The sequence below is a fragment of the Melospiza georgiana genome, chromosome Z (genome assembly GCF_028018845.1).
Source record: "Melospiza georgiana isolate bMelGeo1 chromosome Z, bMelGeo1.pri, whole genome shotgun sequence".
NCBI classification, from domain to species: domain Eukaryota; kingdom Metazoa; phylum Chordata; class Aves; order Passeriformes; family Passerellidae; genus Melospiza; species Melospiza georgiana.
The window spans coordinates 69435507-69457956 of NC_080465.1; the positions used below are offsets into that span (position 1 = coordinate 69435507).

The 22450-nt window shown below is 36.8% G+C and overlaps 1 protein-coding gene across 2 annotated transcripts in view; it reads left to right on the forward strand.

The window, feature by feature from the left end:
- Positions 1–22450, forward strand: part of TTC33 (tetratricopeptide repeat domain 33) — a 44372-nt gene that overhangs the window by 14708 nt on the left and 7214 nt on the right. For both annotated transcript variants that reach the window (XM_058044215.1, XM_058044213.1), the window contains exons 3-4: positions 9326–9407; positions 17585–17716. In XM_058044215.1, the coding sequence (XP_057900198.1) occupies positions 9326–9407; positions 17585–17716 (214 nt within the window). The remainder of the gene's footprint in view (positions 1–9325; positions 9408–17584; positions 17717–22450) is intronic.

Genomic DNA, 22450 nt, shown 5'->3' on the forward strand with positions numbered 1-22450 from the left:
AGTCGACTTAAGTATGTTCATTTTATCAGTGCAATCAACCTCACGTGTAAAGAGTATATGTTAAAGGGCATATTTTTATAATTGAGACACAGGTCTGTTGTCCAGAATGCAGGAAGCTATGAAGCTTTGCTTCCTTTTTGGTGGTTTTGTTTTTTTCCCAGAAGGGAAAAAAAACATTTTCACAGCAATCTTTTGTCTGTTGCCCTGTTTGCTTTCTTGAAAGTGTCTTGTGAATCTCTTGGTGGTACTATCTTTCAGAACTCAGAATATTCCTTGTAGATGTTTCCTGCTAGGTGGAACATAGGATTTGAGTCATAAATTAGGACTAAGAGGGAGAATGGATTTTACGAGTTAGAATTCAGAAGCATGGGATAATCTGAACAAGTCACTGAAGTATTCCTATCCAGTAGTCAGCGCAGATAAAAACATCTGATATGTTAATCTTCTGTTGAATCTTTAATGTTTTATTTTGCATTGCATGCTGTACTGTGGAACAAACATTGAAATAGATAGTTCCAACAGTTCTTGCTGTTCCTCTTTTGATAGGCATTGCATTATTGTGCAAAATGACAGTGCCAGCAAAAACCATCAACCTGAATGGTTCCTGTGAGGTTGCATTTCAGTAGGAACAGCATTGTAAGTGATTTGTCAGCTCTGCCGTGGGTCTTGAAGCACAAACGTGACTCATCTGACCCTTTGTAGAGCGTTTGTGTCTAGTGACACTGAAGGCCACCGCTCCTTGCTGTGGTAGTGCTGGTAGTGAAAATTGCTGCTCTTCTTGCCACTTTCATGTGGATGAATTCTTGGTTATTGTGAGATTTAGAACTGTGATAGTTTCCTTAATTCTAGGTAATGACACCCAGTATCCATACAGTCTGTATATCTATGTATATTATGTGCTTGCAGATACATTCTTCTGTTCATTAGACATCTATATTTTACTTATTTCAGGAGACTTCATGGCTATTGCTGACTAGTACTTAGTAGTCATTTGAAATCAGTACTCTCTAGTAGTTTCAGCTGTGTGGGAGGTTTATAGAGCACCTGCCTACTTAACTTAGTGGAATTTTAATGAAAAAATAAAATTGCCTTTCAAGTATGAAAATACATAAGAGAAGTATACATTTCCCTTATCTTTGTATTTTTGTCTGTTTTTGTCTATAACTTCTTGTCTTTATTATTCATCAGAAAATATTGTAAAGTGGCTGTAAGTAATAGAAAGAAAGAAAATGAAGCAAAATTACATCATTTAACACAGATAACAAAAGCATGTCAACTAGGTGAAATGGAACTGATCAGATTAATATATGAGCAGACTGTTGTTTTCTTGAATCATCTCTCCCAAAATATTTTGTAATGTTAATACCCTATGTTGAACATCATAATTTGGCAGTAAACAATTTTGAGAAAGATAGAGGAATGCTGCTGTTTTAAGCCCAGCATTTATTTTATTGACTTGAAACCTTAATTTCTATGTCAGATTTCTGAGAAGTGTTAGGATCATAATGTTAAGTAAGTGAGAACTGCCTGCTATCTGTGGACAAATAATTAAAAGCTTAGAAGGAATAAATATCTTCATAGCTAACAGCAAAAGAATTGACACCTATCATTATGGCATTTACTACTGTGTGTCTAAAGGGTATCTGAACAAGTGATTCTCAAGACCAGAATATTGCTTCAAAGGCAGCATAACAGTTTTTTCCTTCTTGCTGCTTTCAGAGGAACTGCTGTTGAAAGTATTTTGAAGAAATAAAGTTTTCTATTTAGAATTTCATTCCAGCAATAAAAATGTGTTACTTCTCTGTGAATAGTTAAAATACTACAGCTACTCTGCAATGTCTAATACTTGATTTATATTAATTTGCAGCTTCTGTTTAGAATACTACAATAGTGAACTGATTTTACTGAAACAGTACAATTGATTCTAGTTTGAAGCTTGCAGGGTTAGGATAGTCAGTTCTTACTGCTTAGATAATGAAAATAGCAGGTTGAGGTGTAATAAAAATTGATTTCCTTCTTATATTTTCATGCTGCTCCTGTTTGTCCCTGTGAATTTGGGCTTCTACAGAGCTCTGTGAAATGACTTTCAGTACCCAATACTAATTACATTAAAATGTTTGGTCTTTAACAAAACACTCCACATGTTTATAGATGGTGGGAAAGCATACAGCTTTTAGACCCTGTAGAGGGATTCTTAGGTGTTGTCTTTTTTTTACTAGCTGTGGTCTAATCTGATACTAATGTTGAACATAAAAGCATTTGTAACTGAATTTTAACTATATGAATGTAATTAATATTTATCCTTTTTAATATTTGTAAATGAACACTATTTATACAATGTACTAACTGCATGAGAATATTTCTCAGTGGTGTGGAATGTCTTGACAATTGCTCTTCTTAAGCACTCTAATATGACTTCCAGTATGTGCATATAGCTGTTGTTTCCTCTGTATCAGCAAGTCTGTTGTTAGCACTGTCTTTCTAAATAGAAAACAGATATGTACCTAACTTGCAGCTATAGATATTGGAGAAATACAGGTAAAAGGTTTGCCTCTATATAGAGAAGTTCTTGAATGTTGCGTGCTATCTGGTGGATTAAGATATTTCCTTGTGCATTTTTACACATCTTTGTGTTCTATTTTGTTATTGACAGTTTAGCGTTAATAGAATACAGGCAGAAATGGATTATTTCTTTTGTCTTGTCCTGAAGGTCAAACATTTATCCATACTGCACCTTCAGATTTTTACATGGTAAAAACCTAAATACTTCTCACCACAGTCTGTCTGTTAATAATTCTATAGTTAAGCAGGTATCCGGTCAATGACAGTAGTCACTTCTGATTGAAAACTTGTGGTTTCCATGACAAAACTAAACCAGAAAAACCACTACTTAACTGAAAGAAGTGTAATTTCTTGGAGTTGCTGTCCTGCACCCTGAATAATGCTCTGGTGTCTGAGTTAACAGCTTCTAGCAAGACCTTGAGATATTATTCTCACTTAAAAAGTACAGTATCGAGTTCTCAGGACTACTGCAAATGATTAGCAGTGTATTTGTAGCCCTTCTGACAGTCAGCATGATGTAATCTTATTGCAGGTAAGTAAATTCCTCTGTGTTATGTAAGTTTTCTATTAAAGCCATATTTTGAGAGAAAAATATGAAGTAGCAGTGCCGAGTCCAGAAAGGATCTGCAGCAAGGCCAGGAACAAAATGTAGAATGTCCAGTATATAGAGTTTTGCATATGACTGATGTCTTTTAACTAAGATTTTTTTCAGTAATATGCAACTTACTTGTTCTGTTTCCCAGAACAAAAAGGGTTTTTTAAAAGAAAAACATGTGCTTTGAACTTGCTTGTTAACCAACTATATAATTCTCTTCAGTCAGAGTTTAAGTAATGGTGTCATTTTTGAAGACTAAAGACAAGTGTAGGCACATGCATGCTTCCCAAAGCCTCCCTTGGGAACAAAGCCCTGAAATTGCACACACTGATGGCCTGGGAATGAAAATTTGCATTTGTGTTGCAAATTTTCTTGTCTGCTTACAGATAAGCGAGGTATCTGAGTGGGGTGGAGCATGAAATAGTGATTGACCAGGTTGTAAAGAATGGGGTAAAGTAAGTCAAAGGCAGCAGAGCCTTCGGCTCACAATTCTGTGTAGAATGTACTTGTGAAAGACATGTTTGCTCACTCCCCATCTCGTCTGTATTTGTTGCTTTAATTATTTACTGTAATGTACTCCATTCCTGTGTCTCAAGAAAGTGATTGTGAAAAAGTAACGAGTAAATCATGTTTGAGGAAATTCAGTGTTATTCCTTTGAGAGAGGCCATGTGTCAGAGATTGTACCAGAATCCTGATTCTGTGGCTTTTGCTTCAGGGTACTTGATTTTTTTATATTAACTTGTTTATCTTTCTCCAGTATTGTATTTCACAATTTTTCTTTGACAAAGGTAGTTTCCAAACTGCATTTGCCTATGAGATACAGTGATAGAAATGAGCCATATTTACATTTGTGGCTGGAATTAAAATTAGGAAACTGGTGAGTGGAGCTTACATGAAAAGTTTGGTCTTGTAGTTCATTGTCATGGTGGATGGTAATTACTTTTGGTACATGATGAAATGATAATTCCTATCTGCTCTTCTGTGGAAGTCATTGGGAGAGAGAAGTGTCTGAAATACTTGTGTAGCTATTTAATTTTATGGTATGTTCAGCTGATTCACATGTAACAGAGCTGTGTGCTCACTATATAAACCAGATGTATTTTCATTTTGAACACTGCAAGTGTCCAGGTGTTAATGTCCTGATTTTAAATGGTCTAATGTGTGCAAGAATAGTAACTCTCAATATGTGGGATTTGAAATTATGTGCTTCAGGTATGTTCATGCTGTTTTGCCCCACTGTCAATTCAGAAGAGTTTATCTTCTCAAAGGGTAGCTACAGTGAGTTTGTTTATGTCTCCTTTACTGTGGGGTAAGACCCACATGTATGGCCTTTGAAGAATTGCATGCACCTCTTGTGTAGCCACATCTAACTGAGACTGTTAAATTAAAACATTTTGTTGAAAGGTTTAGTGGATAATAAAACAGCTGTTTTTTCATGCATAATCACAAGTGACCTTTGACACTATCAGAAAATGGCCATGTTTTTGTGCTGCAGTGAGCATGTTTCACCAATAGTTGTCAGAATTGTCTGACAAAAAATTGGGAAGTTGCTAAAACTTCAGATGAAGCAAGGTAGTAAGGTGTACTAATCCTACGACTGTTATCAGGCTATATGTGCTGTGGAAATAAATTTTCTATGTGTGTTTAAGCAAACAACTTCTTGTTGCTCATTTATGAACTGTTCTTCTGTAAATGATTCTACTAAGTGCTGTACATCTCCCTCCTCATCCCCAGCAGAGGAAGTACTTTATTGTGAAAATCTGTGTACGAGAAATATTAAGTTTTTAAACCATGTTAAACAAAAAAGCCATGTTACGTTCATTCTCCTTTTTCCTTCTTAGTTTCCACATTTACCTGTTTATATCTTTTCTCCCAGAGTCTAGGCCTGCATCATCTCCCAGCTTAAAAAGGGAAGTTTATTCCTGTAATCTACTTCTGCTTTAATTTTCATTTCTGGTTTTGTGTAGTCTGTATAATTACTTACTAGTGTTCTTTTCCTCTGGTTTCCAACGAATTCTGAATTTGACCCTGCATAGGTTAAAATTGTTCTAGATGGTATTGCTGGTGGCTGCAGACCATTCATGTTCCTCCTCTGTGATCATTTGACAATTAGGCATATTCTTTTTAAAATTTGCTGTCCCTTTTTAAGCTTTGTCTGTGTTTTTCCTCATTATCCTGTAACGTTTGATTGTGGGACTATCCATCCAAGTATAAAAGAAGTCCCAGATCTTAGGTGTCTTCATCTCTTCTCCTGACACTGTATTCCTGTACTCTGCCTCTCTCCTGCGGATAGGTCTCATTTTATCTGAATTTGATACCATCTCCTCTTTTTACTATATTTGCAGATATTTTCAGTGTCATTCTGATTATGTCCTGTCTCACTCTGTTCCTGAAGCATCAGCCTGCAGCAAGGCTGAGAGTGAAAATACAGAACTCTAAATCCTTCATGAGCTGTGGTGCTGCTTTTTACCATTTTATGTGTGTGATTCAAAAATTGATCTCTGTGTAATCTGATTGATAGTTTTTTACCAAGAAGCCTCAAACATTTTAAAAAATCTGTTTTAATGATCTTATTTAAGAGTTCTAGAGATCCTGTTTTTCCCATGAGCGGTGTTGAAAAAGTTAAGTGCAAGCACGAGATATTTGTTTCAAAAGTTTGGCAAGCTGTAAAAAAAGTGCCAAGTTTCTGCAGCTCCCAGATGGTCAGGAGCACATCTAAAGAGGGCAGTTCCAGTACTTTAGGGGTACTGGAGCTATGGGATTTCATGACCTGTTAAATAAAAAATGTCTAAATCTATCAGGTCTTTTGTCCTGAAGCCATTCCAGATGTATCCAGTTGTCAGTAATTTATTTCTTTTTCAAGCTTTGCAATAAAGAAGAGCAAATGCTAATTAAATTCTGATTGTAACTGTAAAATAGTTTTTTGTAGTGAAGTACACTATTTGGCTGAAATCACTGGCTAGATAAGTATGCTGTGTCTGGGTACTCACGTAACAGGAATTCTACATTTCAAAGTATTATAGTCTTATCTTAACAATGCTTTGTATTACTGTTTAAGTGCTTAGTTATAATGAACGTATGCATAAGGGTTTTAATTTTTCTGGAAATACTGTTTTCATAACCTATTAAAAACAGGTTATGTGCATTATTAGAATTCCGTGACTTTACTACTACAATAGATAAATTTTTATAGCCACCCCAGAGATCTAAAAATTAATGGATCTATTTTTTGTCAGTTTATGTTTTGCTTAAAATTGGTTTTTATGTAGCCAAGATATAATAATACCATAAATCATGATCACTGATTTTGCTAATATTTTAGTGTCATAAAATCCTAGTGAACTCAAGATTTTTCTACTCTGGCTCCTGCTTGAAGCAGGGTGAACTACAGTGAATTGCTCAGGATGTTGTGAGTTGAGTTTTGAATATCTCCAGTGATGGAGATATGCTTAAACAGAATTTTCTGTGCTTCAGTTTGTGCCTATTACTTCTTGTCTTGTCACTGGGCATGACTGAGAAGAGTCTGATTCCATTTCTGAATGCCTGCCCCACTTCCAAATTGGGTAATTTTGCACCATGGTAAGATTCCTTTGAGCCTCCCCTTAAATGACAGATGCTCCAAGCCCAAAGTAGATGTCATATTTATATCAAAGCTATCCTTTTCAAAACTACTTCTCCTTACAATGGTATCATACAGTGGTAAAGCTGTACAGTTCAGCTCAAAAAAAGATCCTGGGAATCAGTAAAATTATCTATTTTTAAAATTATTTATTTTGCAACACTACCCGTGTGTTAGCTCCCTTCTTATTTCAGCCAAAGTTTATGGTTTTCATAAAGCATTTCCTAAAACACTGATTTTATAATCTTATGTTATATCCCTAGGAATCTTTTTCAGAATGGTGGTTGATATTTAATATAATCTTTTCTGTAATCTTTTCTTTCAGAAGAATAAGACAGAACATTCTTTGATTAATGGACTACCATTATATAAAGAAATTTTCCTAAATTTGCATTTCTAGAGGAAGCAACAGTGGCTCATTTTTGCTTAGTAAGGACAGTATCCTTAGTTTCCCCTGGAGCAGCAATAGAAAGATCTTTTTTTCTGAGTATTTAAAAGAATAGAGAAGACATGTTTTATCAGACCTTCTAAAGGAAATAAGCGCACTGATAAGAAGACAATTTCCCAGGCCTGTGGGTATCTGCAGACTGTAAGCTGACAGTCAGCAGTCCTGTGTAGGTGGAGCCTTTCCTTCACCAGCCCTCTGCTGATGTCTTCTTGGTCTGGGAAGTGATTCTGTCATTCTGTTCTTCCTTCTCTTGGATCACACTTTCTGAGGTTCACAGGCAGAGATACATATTTACTGTTCACACACAGAAACACATGTATCATAGTGCTTCTGTGAATGTACTATTTCTCCCATGTCCATCTTTATTTTCTTGGCAGACTGTTGGCAAATCAGCAGCAAAACCCAGCAGGATTTGGGCGATATTAGCTTATATTTGATCCTTCTTTCAGAGTTAGCAGATTCTTGCTTTGAGTTTTATCACATTCAGATTGGTGCTTTCAGCAATTTTGTTGCCTTTGTAGAAGTAAAAATGAAGGTTCCTGAAATGCAGCTTCTTTTCTTACATCTTTTTACTTGCAGAATGCCAGTGCTGGTCTCTCCTCTCTGGTTCCTGATGTTATTACTATAATTTCTCTGTTCTCCAAAACTTTTTTTTAACTAAACTTTTTTTCTGTACTCACAATATTGCACCTTCTGCATGGCCAGGACACCACCTAACTGAGCTGAAGACCCTTATTCATGTAGGTTGGCAAAACTGTGCTAGGTCTTGAGCTAAACTATAATCTTCTTGTCCCAAAATAGTTCCCACTAAGTAAATAGCAGCATAACGCTTCTATTGAGGCATGTAGAAAATGTCATGATGTTTTCTTTAGGGTGAGCACCTGCCCATGGGGCATGAACTGACATGAAAAATGTGCAGCTGGTGCCTAAACTTGGAGGAAATGTGAAAATTTATTGAAACATCCTTTGCTTAGCATTCAAATATAACACTCATTAGTGTAATTTACAATCTAATAATAACTGAATCATAGTGAGAGTTTGACTTCAGTTGCATTGCTTTTCCAGTCTGTTTTTTCTATTCTGAATTGATTCAGAAGTTTCTGAAGTATTTATGTGACTTCTCTGGCAAACCTGCGGCTGTAATACAGCCCAGAGGACTGAAAACTGGGGAAAGGAAAGGGAAGGAACAATGGGGGGAGTAGGGGAAGATAAAAACTGTTTCATATGAAGGGCATGTGAAAATTGCTGTAGTTTTACCTATACTATATTAAAATTGAAGCATGTGTATCTCCCAAGAGTAACTGTTTTCAGACCTTTGCAGTGTAATTTATATAAATGCAGGCATTCACACACACTTCCATAATAAATGTGGATTTTGAAGTTTAGAGAATATGTGATAACCCCACAGACTCATTAATGTTGATGAAAGGCCACCTTTATCGCTGAAAGTCTGTAATTGCATTTCACTATTCTTATACAGTTCTTCATTGTGGTTCAAGTTTTACCGGTTTGCTCAAGACTACTTTTTATTGGTTTTAGTTAACTCTTCTGTTTTGTTCTTTCTCCTAGGAAAGAGCAACATGGTGTATGCTTTCCCAAAAAGTGATTTCAGTATAGCTGTCTACTATTCACTTCCTTCTTACAGTTGTACACCAAAGTTGTTTATATGTCTTTAGAGTCTTACAATATCTTACAGTGCAGAATTGTAGGCTTTTAAGAATGGAAAAGAAGTTTTAAATTATGACTGTATCATGGCATGTTGAGTTCAGAATATATTTTTTATACCTGGCTAAGGGTGATTTTGACAGTGAGGGAAATTGGACTCAGTTCAAGATTTGTAGTTTTAAGTCACTAAGCTTCATCTCAGGTTCCAATGTTCCAATGTTCACTTGAGGTCGGTTCTGTAGTAATACTTAGTATCCATTTGATCAGAACAGAAACTACCCAGTTCCTGAAAACAGTTCTTATGGGCAAGTAATTAGAAAAATTATTAAAGCTAATCATATGCCATGGCACTTTCTTAAGGACAATGTCAGGATATAAAAAGAAATATCCAGTCCCTTTAAATATGCTGACATTGTAATATTGTTTTAACTATAGGTACAGAGAGGCTCTTGTCAAGTGGGATGAAGCACTTCAGTTAACTCCAGAGGATGCTACACTTTATGAGATGAAATCACAGGTAAGGCATGACAATTCTTTGCCAGTTTAGAAATTAGAAAAGAAAACATTGTGCTTGTGAACAAGTACTGGGCAGTATTATTTAGTTGTTGTGCGCAGGAACTGCAACACAATTTGGGTATTTCATTTTTACCAACTAACAGGGTGTCTTTTAACAGAAATTGGAATAATGCTGTTATCCCAGCCAGCCAGAGTAAACATCTTTGTTGGGTTGGAATTGGGTTGCTACATTGCAGAGAAAAAAATTATATTGGAGGGAGGGATCAAGGAGAGCCTTAGTGTGATAGATTAGCAAATCTGACCATTAAAAATCTGCCTGCTCTTTCTAAAGATTGGGTTTAATACTATCTACTGTCAGTATTAAACATGGGTACTGTGTGCAAATGGTTTGCTTCAATCTGGTTTTGCATTAAGTGTTACATAGATAAATCAGTCATGTAAAATACTTCATAATATCTCCTCTAATCCTGCCCTTTTTCAGTTGGAAGCTGTTCCCCCTTGTCCTATCACTACATGCCCTTGTAAAAGTCCCACTCCAGCTTTCTTGTGACTCCCATAGGCACCCTCTGGATGGTAGGAAGCATCTAAAGAGGCACCATAAGCTGTGCCTATTGAGTTTCAGCAAATGGTCTTGAAAAGCTAAATTGTTTGGGAGAGAGGAAAAGAGAAAAAAAAAATTGGTGAATGTGTTTTGTAACTTTTAGGAAGTTTGCTGTACTGTTTAGCTTTAAAATCTTTGTAGTTACTCTAATTCTTTATTATGTAAAAACCCCAATCAGGACCCTAACACCCCTACTTCCCCAAAAAAGAAGCCAAAAAACCCAAACCCCAACAAACCCCAAGAACCAGTGCTGGTTCTTTTCCAAGGTGTGGTGGCTGCTTTCTCTGATGGATATTACCACATTTGCTCCTCACAGTCATCTTGTCTGGTGAAGAAAGCTTGATTCTGCAAAAGAATTAATAGAATAATCATGACTTCATTTCAAGACAATGCATTCTGAAGGATGCTTTTGTTTTATGTAGCTGCAGAAGGTTTAGCTCTTACTAGGTTATGTTTTTGGTTTGAGAGATTCTTATGGCTTAAGGGTTTTTCTTTAACATGTTTTGGGAGAAGTATATTACACAACCATAAGTGTTAGTGTAAGTGAAAGGTCTGTCTAGACTAGTGGAATGGCTGGAAAAGAGTTGCCCAAATGGCATGAGCATGTAGCAACACTACTCTCCTGATCCTTTTCTCAGGCTCCAGCAAGCTTTGGCCTGGGACTTCTCTGTGTTTAGAAGTGCTTGAAAAGTTTTCTTCAACAAATATGTTTCAATGCTTTCTGTTCATGTGTCAATTTCTAGTATCTGCAGAGCTATGTATTAAGGAATTTCAAATCCTGATTATGCATTATTGGAAGACACAGGATAATGCAATTCTGCTTTAATTAGCAGCACTCCAGATTGCTCTAAAGGGTGTTAACTTACATAGCTGTTCCTTTATAAGTTTAAGTTTTAACTTTACTAGTAAAGAAGGTCTTCACATCTGCTAGGATGTGAAGATGGTATTGGTAAATTTTATCATAGTTTAAAGTTTTAACTCTGTTTTGAATAAACAGAAAGCTGTTAAAAATTTCAGAGCAGTTCTGCTCAGTGGGACAAATTAGTCAACAGCTCCCTTGTAACTGTTTTTATTATGGTCTTATGTGAATGCAAGAATTTAAGATAGGTCTCCAAAAGCATTGTTTAATTGAAATTACACCAAAAGTAAGTATTTTCACATTGAAAACAGTAGGACAGCTGTGAAGTGTGTAAGCTTACCTGGACTGGAGCTATGATGCAGTGAATTATCCAAAGAGGTGAGTGCTACAATGTGGTTCAATCTGTGCTCCAGATAATAGTTCTGAGGGGTTGTTGGTTACTTGGCTCCCCAGTCCCTGTACTTCAGCAAAATGGCAAAGGTGAGTTAGAGACACACAGCTTCTCTGCTGACCAAGAGGAACTGAGAAACAGCTCTGTTATTGTGATTCCTCTTGTGAGTTATCTGTTCTTGTCTAATGATACAAGTGGAGAATAATGAAAGCTGAAAAAAAATGCTGAAGGAGCTCAGCCCTCTCTTCTGCCATGCCTTTGCTTTCTTTCTGGAAAAAGAGCAATTCTCAGCAGTTGCACCATTTCTTTTTGATTTCACTTTCTTGTATTGGGTAACACTTGTTACACTGTGAATGAGAACACAAGAAAAGCTTACAAAATACACGTTTATAAAACTATTTCTTGAATCTTTTTAATAAAACATGTAGTGTTTAAGTTGGTAACGTCTCTTTCATACATGCAAATAATTATTGCAGATGTTTTTTTGCAGTATGACTTATGCTTACTGGAAGCTGTTTAGTAGAATGTGCAATTTGATACCTTTGTACTTCTAAAAGCATTGATGTGAGCTGTAGAAATCCACTTTTGCCAAAACAGGAATGCATAATTAATTCAAAAAATATCGTGGCCAGTATTCAAGGGATACAGTCTTAGAGCTGACTGTGTTGTTCCAGTCCAGCATACCAGCACAAATACTGCAGCTATTACAGTGTAGCTCAGTGAAAATGTTTTGGAGGAACTGTACAGCAGTGTCAGAAATGCCTGACCAGCTCTGGGTCTGTAAAAATCCCCCTGTCTTGATATATGTGTCACATACTAGAGGAGGAGATTCATGTTAGGAAAGACTGTGCAATATGCAAAGATTCCTTATGGTCTGTATTAATTTTCTATCTGCGAGAAAATGTTATGAAGAAAATCTGTTGGAGAATTAGCATTGGAGGATGAAGTGGGTTTTGTTTTGCACAGGCTTGAGTATCTCTCTTATGCCCTTACATTTATTAGGATAACCTTATGTTGGGTATTTCCTTTCTCAACAGCAAACTTAACATTTTCAATACTGCAGCTCAGATAAATATGATATGTTTGTGGTAAGTTCTCAAAGACCTTATTAAAGTATTTTAACAGATGTAGGACAAATGTCTTTCAGTACTTCTGAAGAGCAGAAATAGTGTTTAAAGTTCCTAGTTGTCAAAGTTATTTGAAGTAAGTGTATTTCCAGAAAATCACATGGATCACTGTGGAATTGCTCAATTGCTTCAAAAATACATAGAAATTGATGAGATTTTTTTCTGTTGCTCTCAGCTACTCTTTGATCCATTTAAAACCAGTTTTTTATGGTTTTTGAGAGGTTAGGGGTCCACTTTTCTTTGCATGCAAGATCTGTCAGTATACATACTTGATACTTCATCACCAGCCTAAGCTGTTTCCCCATTGCAAGAGCAATGACTGGAAAGTAAATGTTTATGCTTGTTCATTTCTGCGTTTCTGTTGAAAAACAAAAATCTTTAAAAAGACCCAACAACAGCAGCCTAATATAAGTAGTATTGTGAGTATATTCAAAGGAATATATAAAGACTGCCTATATTAATGGAACGACTAAGACTGCTTGAAATTAATTGTGGACTGAATTTCTTAAATATTGACTGGATTATTTTTTTACTACTTTAAACTACAAAGATGGAGGAGCAGACTTTGGCAGACTCTGATTTTTTATCTTAATGTTTGGTGACTAGACCATGTGGGACATTTTTGGATGAAGAGAGATATCAAAAGACTTGATACATTGTGATGTAATACAACAAACTGTCTTGGGAGCCAGACTTGCTGCTGTTTAGTACTACTCCTGAGAATTCACCTGGTTCATGTTGCTTATCTCGTGACAGTTGCACCTCAGATCTCAGATAACTATGCAACTATGACAGAATTTTTAAAGTAGTAAAAAGTAAATTTTTATATGTATTTTTAGAAACAAGTAAATTCAAATGTAAACTGTCAAGTTAAGTTCCTTTTTATAATTTTTTTGGATGTTTTGTCATCAGCTGTATGAGCATCCAGTTTCCTTCAATGCTACATCCTCAATTTGCATTCATTTGAACAGGACCAGGCTATGAGATACGTGTCACTTCTTTGTTTTTATATATGAAACCCATAATCTTCAAATCATTCCATATCCCCTCTTCTAAAGGCTGTCTTCATGTTGAACTCAGTGAAGAAGTAATATCTACTTCTATCTCTCTTCCTACTTAAGAAATTACAAGGTTTCTAAGACATGACCAGACTTGGAATCCCAAGTTTAGATTATAATAAGTCAGCTAGTAAGTGCTGATTATTTTAAATTTGTTTTTCTTGAATTGGGATGTGTACAGAGAAGAGTAAACTGTCAAAAAATTAGTATGAACTCCAGAAATCTAAATTGCAATAAAGCATTTCTGTATGGTGCAATGGTAATAGCTTTAGAGCATGAGTACTTATGAGTAGGATGAATTTTATTAATCTGTATTTTGAAATGGGTTACTGGATGGAAAAAGGAATTGGGTCATTTTCACTGGAAGTGGAATGTATCTATATATAGTGATTCAGCCTTAATACACTGAGCTCATTAAAAACCAAAACTTACTCAGATTCATAACACTTCCAAAATATTGTGGGCAGAACATGATGGATCACTCTGCTGCCTGGATTTCTAATACTTGGTCAGTCTCCTGATGAGAGTTGCTATGTTTAATTGGTTTTTTGCCACTGAGTTCTTCTAATTCTTCTAATTTATCTTGTATGACTTTTTCTAAAAGTCTGATAAATGAAGTTATTATAGGACATGGGGATGTTTTTGTTTTAAAACGTGTAATAAAGATAAATTTCTTTGAGTAAAGCAAGTCCTGAAAATCCACTTACTTAATATCTTTATAAGACATTTCCCTCCAGTCACTTTTGACACATACATACGTGTGTGTGTGTATGCCCGCAGTGAGAGTCTTGAGATGTTTTTTCTGCTTCATAATTTTTTTTCCTAATTTTTTATTAGTTTTAAGAATGTTTTCTAATAGAGTATTATCACTATACATATATATCACTATATATATACGCATTACTTCATATGTACACTGTAAATATATTATGAGAGTGTGTGTGTGTGTGTGTATACACACATATTGATGTGGCTGCACGTTGAGCATGTGACAGGCACGCTGTGTGACAAGGAGGCTACAGCACATGTGGTTCCTGTTTGGCTTTGTCTTGCCCATGTGTCCGTACCCCACAAGGACTGAGCACTGCTTGTCAAATCTGTGCACAGGAAATCTTTGTGCTGGCAGTGCTTTTTATTCCTTGTTCAGTGTGGTTTTTTGGGTGTGGAATAGCTGGTTTGCTGGTTCAGTTTCCAAGTAGCATACAGAGATGTTTCATTAAAGTGATAATGATATCATTATAATGAGTAGATAATGATTATCTACTCATGATAGATTGGAGCAGAGTAAGCCAAGACGAGGCTGCACACATTTATGTCTGCCATTGTAGGTTCATTTTGATGACCTCTTCACCTGAAAAAAAAAGTGTAGGAAAATAGTGTGCATTAATAAGTATATTCATTATACTGACTGACAACTGTACCTGAGTCATTTTATTAATAACTAAAAAAACCTACCTGTGTCGGATAAAAATGCATATACATTCAAATGTGTGTTTGTTTGAATGTACTTGGAGAATCTAATGCCAAAATTATTAGGAGCAAAGTAATTACTACATGATCTGGAAGAGCATTTTTAAAGCAGCTGTTTATGCTGGTGCACACAATACTCATAAATAGATGAAAGTGGAATAACTGCCTTTATTAGCAAAGTAATAATTCAGTAAACAAACCAGTAAGATTCATTAAATACTACAAATGATTTCCTAAGCACTTACACAGATGTTTTGTAATTAGTTTGCAGTAGAAAGTACTGGTAGGAAATATGGAGTGCTTGGGATACATTAAAATGTTCCTGTAAATATATACTTGGATTTGTTTTCTCTTATGAGAATAAATACATTAAGACACTGATGTAGAAGATAGCTGATAGATGCAGAATCCCTTCATCTTGGTAGAATGTACGCTTCTCCACTAGTAACAGTTCGCTTCACTTCACACATCTGCTGCAAATAGGGGAAACTGCCTATAGAAATGTAATTCATCTGAAAGTTTTGGAAAACACATAACATTTATCATAGACTTTGATACAAAATGCAGACATTGAGAAGAGTTGAGCAGGAAAAAGAGGGAAGATGATATAGTGCTGTAGATTGTTTTTCTGAAGATTTTTAAGATACTTCTGAATTCTAAGGTACAGTCCATCGATGGAATTAAAGTGAAGCCATAAGACTAGTCTTTAGAAAAGTTTAGTCACAGAACAGCAGAAGCATCAATCCAAAGGGCTGTTTAGAAGCCGTGTTTATGATGTTTCTTGCGGCAGAGCGTATGCGGCCACTAGGGCGAAGTCCGGCTAGCAGGTGGTCTGTGGCCGACACCCAGCTGCATGAACTGCCAGCCCGCCTTGGCGTCTGTAGGCCTCGGGCTGGGCTGGCTTGCGGACTGATCTCACGTCGGAAGGGATGAGAATAAGGAGCGGCACACTTGGTGGGGGTGAAGGTCGGTTTATTGATGTAACCGGACCACCAACTGAGGGGATAGCACCAACCAGCAAATGGCCCCGAGGGGCCGCAGAAGCAGGGTTTTAAAGAAAGGGGGTGTACAAGGGAGGGATCCACAGTGAGCCAATGCGGAAAGGTGAAGGGAGGAACTTAACATAACTGACATACAGAGGAACTCAATAAATACAAAGTAGAGGAGGGGCCCTGGGACCACAGCCAACCACAACCCCCAGAGAGAAGAAGATTCTTGAAAGCTAGGAGGAGTGGCGTGTGATCGACTGGGCCCAGGGAGGGGGAAAAGTTTACTTATATGGAGATATGAGGGAGGAGAAATTACATAACTTAGATAACTGACATAACCAAGGGCAGGGGTAACCATAGCAACATAACTGTAGGTAGGGCTATGGCGGGAAAACTGGGGAGGGCATAACCATTTACATGGAACAGGGGGAAACAATACATAAAATGGGGGAGTGAAACAAGAAACTTAACAGCACACTACAACAGTTTCTTTTTTTTTTTTTTTTTCAGTCCAGGGTTGCTTTCTGTAGTAAATCTTTGCCTTCTCCTTTCCCTCTTCCTCTTTTGTTCAGTGTACTGCTCACCTCTATGCTGTGCATGTACTATTTGTTAATTAGGGTAAATACTCAAGATCATAACATTTCCTCCTCTACTTCACACTCATATTTATCTATTTAGTATATCATAGAACAGTAAGGTTAAATAAATCTGTTTTGAACTTCAGCAATAGTCCTAACATGTTCTAATATTATTCATCATAGTTTTGGTCAGTTGGGATGAAAGTGGTTGCCCACACATGAGTCTAACTCTTGTGGTTGACATTCTCATCATACTGCAAGAATGCAGTTGTCATTTGTTTCTTACACTGGTATCTATCACCATAGCATGTGGGTGTCTGAAATCATGATCTCAGAGTGATGCAGGTCTTCAGGTGATGTGCCAATCTCATGGTGGTATTGGAAACATAAGGCAAACTTTGAGCCACACTGTGTATTGCTAACTGTGATTTATTGTCTTAGTTATGGAGATTCAATGCAAGGAGAATAATCCTGTGGTAACTGCTGAGTAACAGAGATTTTCACATTCAGAAACCACTTTTTTTCTTACTTTCTTACTTAATATAGGTGACTTCACGTCTAAGCTAGGCTCTGCAGAATGCTTGTTCTCTAAATACAGCAGTCATTGTTAAGGTCTGTTTCCATGCTGAGTTACAGGGATTGTTTCTATAATTATATCACGTGCACTGCACTGTTTCTGGTAGACTGCAGCTCTCTATTAAAAAGAATAAGTGCAGTCCAAGAGTATTTCAACAGTACTTGCGCATTTATTATGTTTAGCTCTCCAGGTGTTTGTCCTTCTGACTATTCTGTTATGCTTCTATAGACTGTGGGGTTTGTTGACAAGGAGAGACCTTCTTCAGAAGCAGTTAATCTACTTCTAATAGCATTGCTTAAATAATTTGGGTGAATTATCCTCTAGCATGCCTGTTTCTCTCTGTGGGGATTGACATGAGTCTGGGTGACTATCTGAGGTCAGACAAGCAATTTTTAACTAAAAAAAGCTAGGTAAGATGAATCTTAGTTATTGAAACAGTGGTTGTTGCCTGGGTAATCTCAGAAAAGTTAAATTTTTTTTTCAGTTTTGCTTATTTTTCTTCCTCTTCTTTTTCTATTTCTGATACAGGTCCTGATGTCTTTACATGAAATGTTTCCAGCAGTGCATGCAGCAGAAATGGCTGTCCAGAGAAACCCACGTTCCTGGGATGCCTGGCAGACTTTGGGACGTGCCCAGCTTGGATTAGGAGAGATAGCACTGGTAGGATAACAGAATTAATTGTGTGTGAGAAGGAAAGTACAGAAATGCCAAGGTTGCTGTGTATCCTTATGGTAACTTGAACACAGACAAGGAGAAAGGTCATTATTATTTGTCTCCAGTGTTCCCTCTGCTTTTTTGTGTTTCACAAATGCTTCCTGTGTGGTTTTGTTGCTGGACTTGTGGAAGACCAGTCTAGCTCAAAGACTTTTGTGTCATGTACTTTATTTATGTGGTGGCTTTATGCAATAGAAGAATTATGCTGACATAACTGCACATACTACATTCTGTGTGTTGTACTGCTACAGTGCAGCTCACCATAATTTAAAGATTAGGGTAATGTGAAGTTCAAGGATGAGCTGATTATTTGTGCTCAGTTTTTACACCTGCCTGCTGATAAAATTCTAGTGTCTTGTTTTTCTTGTGTCCTGCTTATGCAGCAAATAATGTGTCTTCATTCCTGCCTTCGTCTGGCTCCCTGACCTCAAATGTTGGCTGCAGGTGCTTCTTCATTTAGTAAGAGAGCAAAAAGCTCTGCAGTAGCTGAAGTGCATTTTTTTTTCTGGGATATAATAATTTTTGCTAGTTTCTGTGAAAACACAACAGGTGAACTTTCAAATTCAGACACATTCCCAGAGGAATTAGAAAACAATTAGAAAAACATTACATCATGACCTCTTAGATGAAAAAAGATACTGGTTGTATTTTGAATAGAAGTAGCTGTGTGCTGTTTTGATATGAATAATTTTGTTGGTAATTTAGAGTGGTTTTTACAAAGTTACAATGTCTGAAAACTTTCAAGAATTAAAAAATGATGGGTTTTTTTGATGTAGATTAACCATTCATACAAAACAAAATTTTAAAATGTAGTAAGAATCAGTGTTAAAAACCCCAAACCAACCAAAACAAATGCAAACTATGTGAATCACATAGAGTCACAGAACTGTTTGGCTTGGAGTGAGCCTTGAAGATCATCTAATTCCAACCTCATCCAGCCTGGCCTTGAATACTCCCCATCTCTGGGGAATATCCACAGCTTCGCTGGGCAACCTGTTCCAGATTCTCAGCAGTTTCACAGTACAGAATATCTTCCTAAATTTCCCCCATTTCAGTTTGTTCCTATAACTGCTTGTCACTACATTCCTTGATAAAGAGTCCCTCTCCAGCTCCCCTGTATTCCCCCTTCAGATACCAGCAGCTTGCTGTGAGGTCTCCACACAACCTAACCCTCTCCGAGCTGAACAACTTGTTCAGCCCATCCTCAGTGGGGAGGTGCTCCAGTCCTGTTAGACAAAACCTAAGAAAAAACCTGTGTGCTACAGATGTGCAGTGTGCAGTGTGCAGTACCAGAATATGAAATATCTCAAATAAATCCATGCATATCTGCATTTCAGCAGTGGTGACATTTCGTGGTTTTTGTGGTGTAGAAGGTTAGGGTTGATGGTCTGGTCTGTCTGGATCTTTTCCTTTTAAGTTTATGAAACTGTCACTGTAAATTATGCCTGAGAATTTTAAATGCACTAGTCTCAGGAAAATTAGAGTTTTATTTCTTTCAAGGACTGATGCTGTTTATTCTGTAAAAAATGGTACAGTTGCTGTAATATCAGTTATAAATAGTAATATACCTGTACTAGATATATCCAGCAGTTTGATTCATCAGATCCTGTAAGCTTTTTCTTTTCATGACAAGTCATGAAGTACCAGTGGGACTGGGTATCTGGAGTGCTGGGGACCTAGTGTTCATATTATTTTAATTTTGTCTTATTTTAGAGTAGCACTTCAGAGTTCTCTTAGAGTGCACTGTTGAGCTTAATCAGAAAGGGATCTAATTTATCTGTCTGAGACTATTCAGTGATGCAAAGCAAAGCATTTTAAGTGGAAACAATCAGAGATTTGCATTAAAGCACTTCATTCATCTGAAACACCACTCTGGGTGCTCCTGTAATTGTTAAATTGACCTTGCTGTGATCAAGAGGGAGGGAGAGGGGGCTATCACAGGTAGTTTGCCCTCTTAGTTTCTTATTGTCTCTGAGCAGGGAGCATGTTGGTGTCCCCAGTGCTGTGGTACTGTGTGTTCATACTTCATTGCCTTCTGTCTGTAGGTTGAATTGCCTTCTGATAAATATGTTTTCACATACAGAGAAGTTGGGGAGTTCTTCTAAAATGCAAATGATGTTCGCTATTTGTTTTTGAACCAAGCGATTTTTAAGGAATCTTAAGAGGCTAAGACTAATGGAGTTTTAAAATAAGAAGTGAATTCATAGTTACTGAACTTCTGGAGTCCTCTAGACCAAGTGGTTTGAGTCATAATTATGCTTTTTCCATTAGTCTTTCATTGCCATGATTTTCTGGTTTTCCCTGTGTCATATTTTTTACAAAGAAAAGTTAATAAAGCATAAATATCAAGACTTTTTTAGAATTTTGGTTTTTTTAGATTTGGAAATTACTATCCTTCTAAAGAATTGCTTCTTCTGCTTCCTTGTTTCGTTTCTTCCCCACCAACATCTGTCTTCATTACCCACATCCTGCCAAATGTTCTGTTGTGAATACTTTTATTGCTTCACAATGAATGATGCATTTTTTTTCTTAGGAAAAAAACAATTGACTTTATTTTAATTTGAAGTTTCCCAGGTCTAAAATGCTGCTTCCAAACAAATCTGTATATTATGTGTAATAATAAAAAAAAAAAAAAAATTTCTTGGATATAGTTTTTGTCAAACTTGTGACAGAAAGAATGGGATAAATTAGTCCCTTTTTATTTAGCTTTTATGAAAGTTGTTTACTCTTTTTTCCCCCTTGAATTTACTAAATAGGGTAATTCAACAGTATTACTTAAATGTGAGCAAGGAAAACTTTATTTCTGTAATGGCAGAAATTCCTTAAATTCTACAAATCAATGTGCAGAGCACACCTGAGTAAACCTGCAATGTGAATGTAGTAACTGTAGAAATATAGCCAGGCTTGCAGTGTTTCTCTCATTTCATTGCAAATACTTGGTTTTACAAAGTAAATATTTACAAATATTTTATAAATATTGGTTTTACAAATTGAATTTCCTGTACTGCTGATAACATCTTAACTAGTTAACAATTTTGCACTAATAGCTTCATTACAACAGTTCCTCCTGTGAGACAGGGTGAGCCCTGTGCTTTGGTTAATCAAGAGGAAAAAAAAAAGAAAACCAAACAAAAGCAATATTAAAAAGAAAACCAAACCTAATCACAAGAAAATCAAGGACTGAATGAAAGCCCTGAGTCTCCCACCATGGAGAAATTAATCAGTCCTGTGACAGGGTCATGGGCAGCCAGCTCAGGTGGCCCTGCTTGAGCAGGGCTTGGCCCAGGTGACCTCAGAAGGTCCTGGCCACCATCAGCCGTCCTGAGGTTCTGTGACTTCAGCTTTAGCCCATTCTGGGTCTCTGGCAAACCTGGGGACTGAGGATCACAAAGTTGAGAGGGAAGATCTGTAAATATGCACCAGTTGTGCATGGGTTTTGTTTGATGTTTTGAAGGATGTGGTTTCCTGTATTCCTCCTAAGTAGTTAGTGCTTTAGCAGTCTTTTAAGTGTGACACAACATTTTGTCAAAAGAATCATGCCTTGACAATATGAATCCTCAGATCAGCCCTTTCCTTTCATCTCTCTTGAAAGAAATAGTTTTTGGTCTTTTAGATAATGATGGGAGTTTTATACTCCCAAAGAGACAAATGTCGGTCTTTTATTGGAATGCGGCTAATTAACATAACTAATCTGAATTTGAGATAATTTTTCAACATTTTACAAATGTTAGCATTTAGAAACATAGACTATTTTGGTAATAAAAAGGAAATTGGTGGTTGGCCTTCCACTGAAAAGTAAAAGTATTTAGCAAGTTAATAAGTTAAGAGAGAAAGTACCATGCTTTTTCATTTAAAGTAGGGTTCTGTTAAATTCTTTTCAACAGCTTTAAATAGTCCTACTGAGTTATTGAGGTAATAGTCAGTAATATAAGCTTCCCCAGGAAGGTCTTTTGTTAATCCTGCTCTCTCCATCTACTACAGAGTAACCCCTTTTCTTTTTTAACCACTGTTGGGAATTGTAAATATATTTTGTGATAGTGATTGTTAAAGCACAAAAAGATCATCTAGTCAAAGGTGATTTTCTGTTTTCCGTCAGGAAAGCTGAAGGGCAAACAAGTCTCCAAAAGTTTAAATGCCCTTTTCAGCTCCACTTCTGCCAGGGGTATGCAGTTTCTGTAAGTGATTGTGGCTGATTTAGCTGGTGCCTACCTTTGTTTAGGACTTTCGAGTAATGCCTTTCCCAACATTGAGACCTTGTAATTGAACGTTTTAGCTAAATCAGATGCACAGGGTAAGACAAACAGGGATGTTGAACAAAGTTCATTTCACCATTGTTTTAAAATGCCTGTAATAAATTTGGCAGTATAATTTGGTAATAAAGAGGTAAATGTGTTCCTGGATTTTCCTGATTTGTCAGGTGAAAATACTGGTTACACTTAAGCTTTATTTTCTTAGGCTATGTCAGTTTCTAGGATGGGTTTGATTTTTGTGGTTGTTGTTTCCTTGGCCCTCCTGGATCATATCCTTGTGTCTGGTAGAGCACAGTGTAAGAGGTCTGTGTGGTGGAGGCAGCCTGAGGCAGTGACTTCACCAGAGCATCAGCAGCCTTGCAGGGGTGTGCACCGAGGGCAGAAGGGTGGTAAATGTGAGGAAATGACTTGGTGCAAAGTGACACCTGTG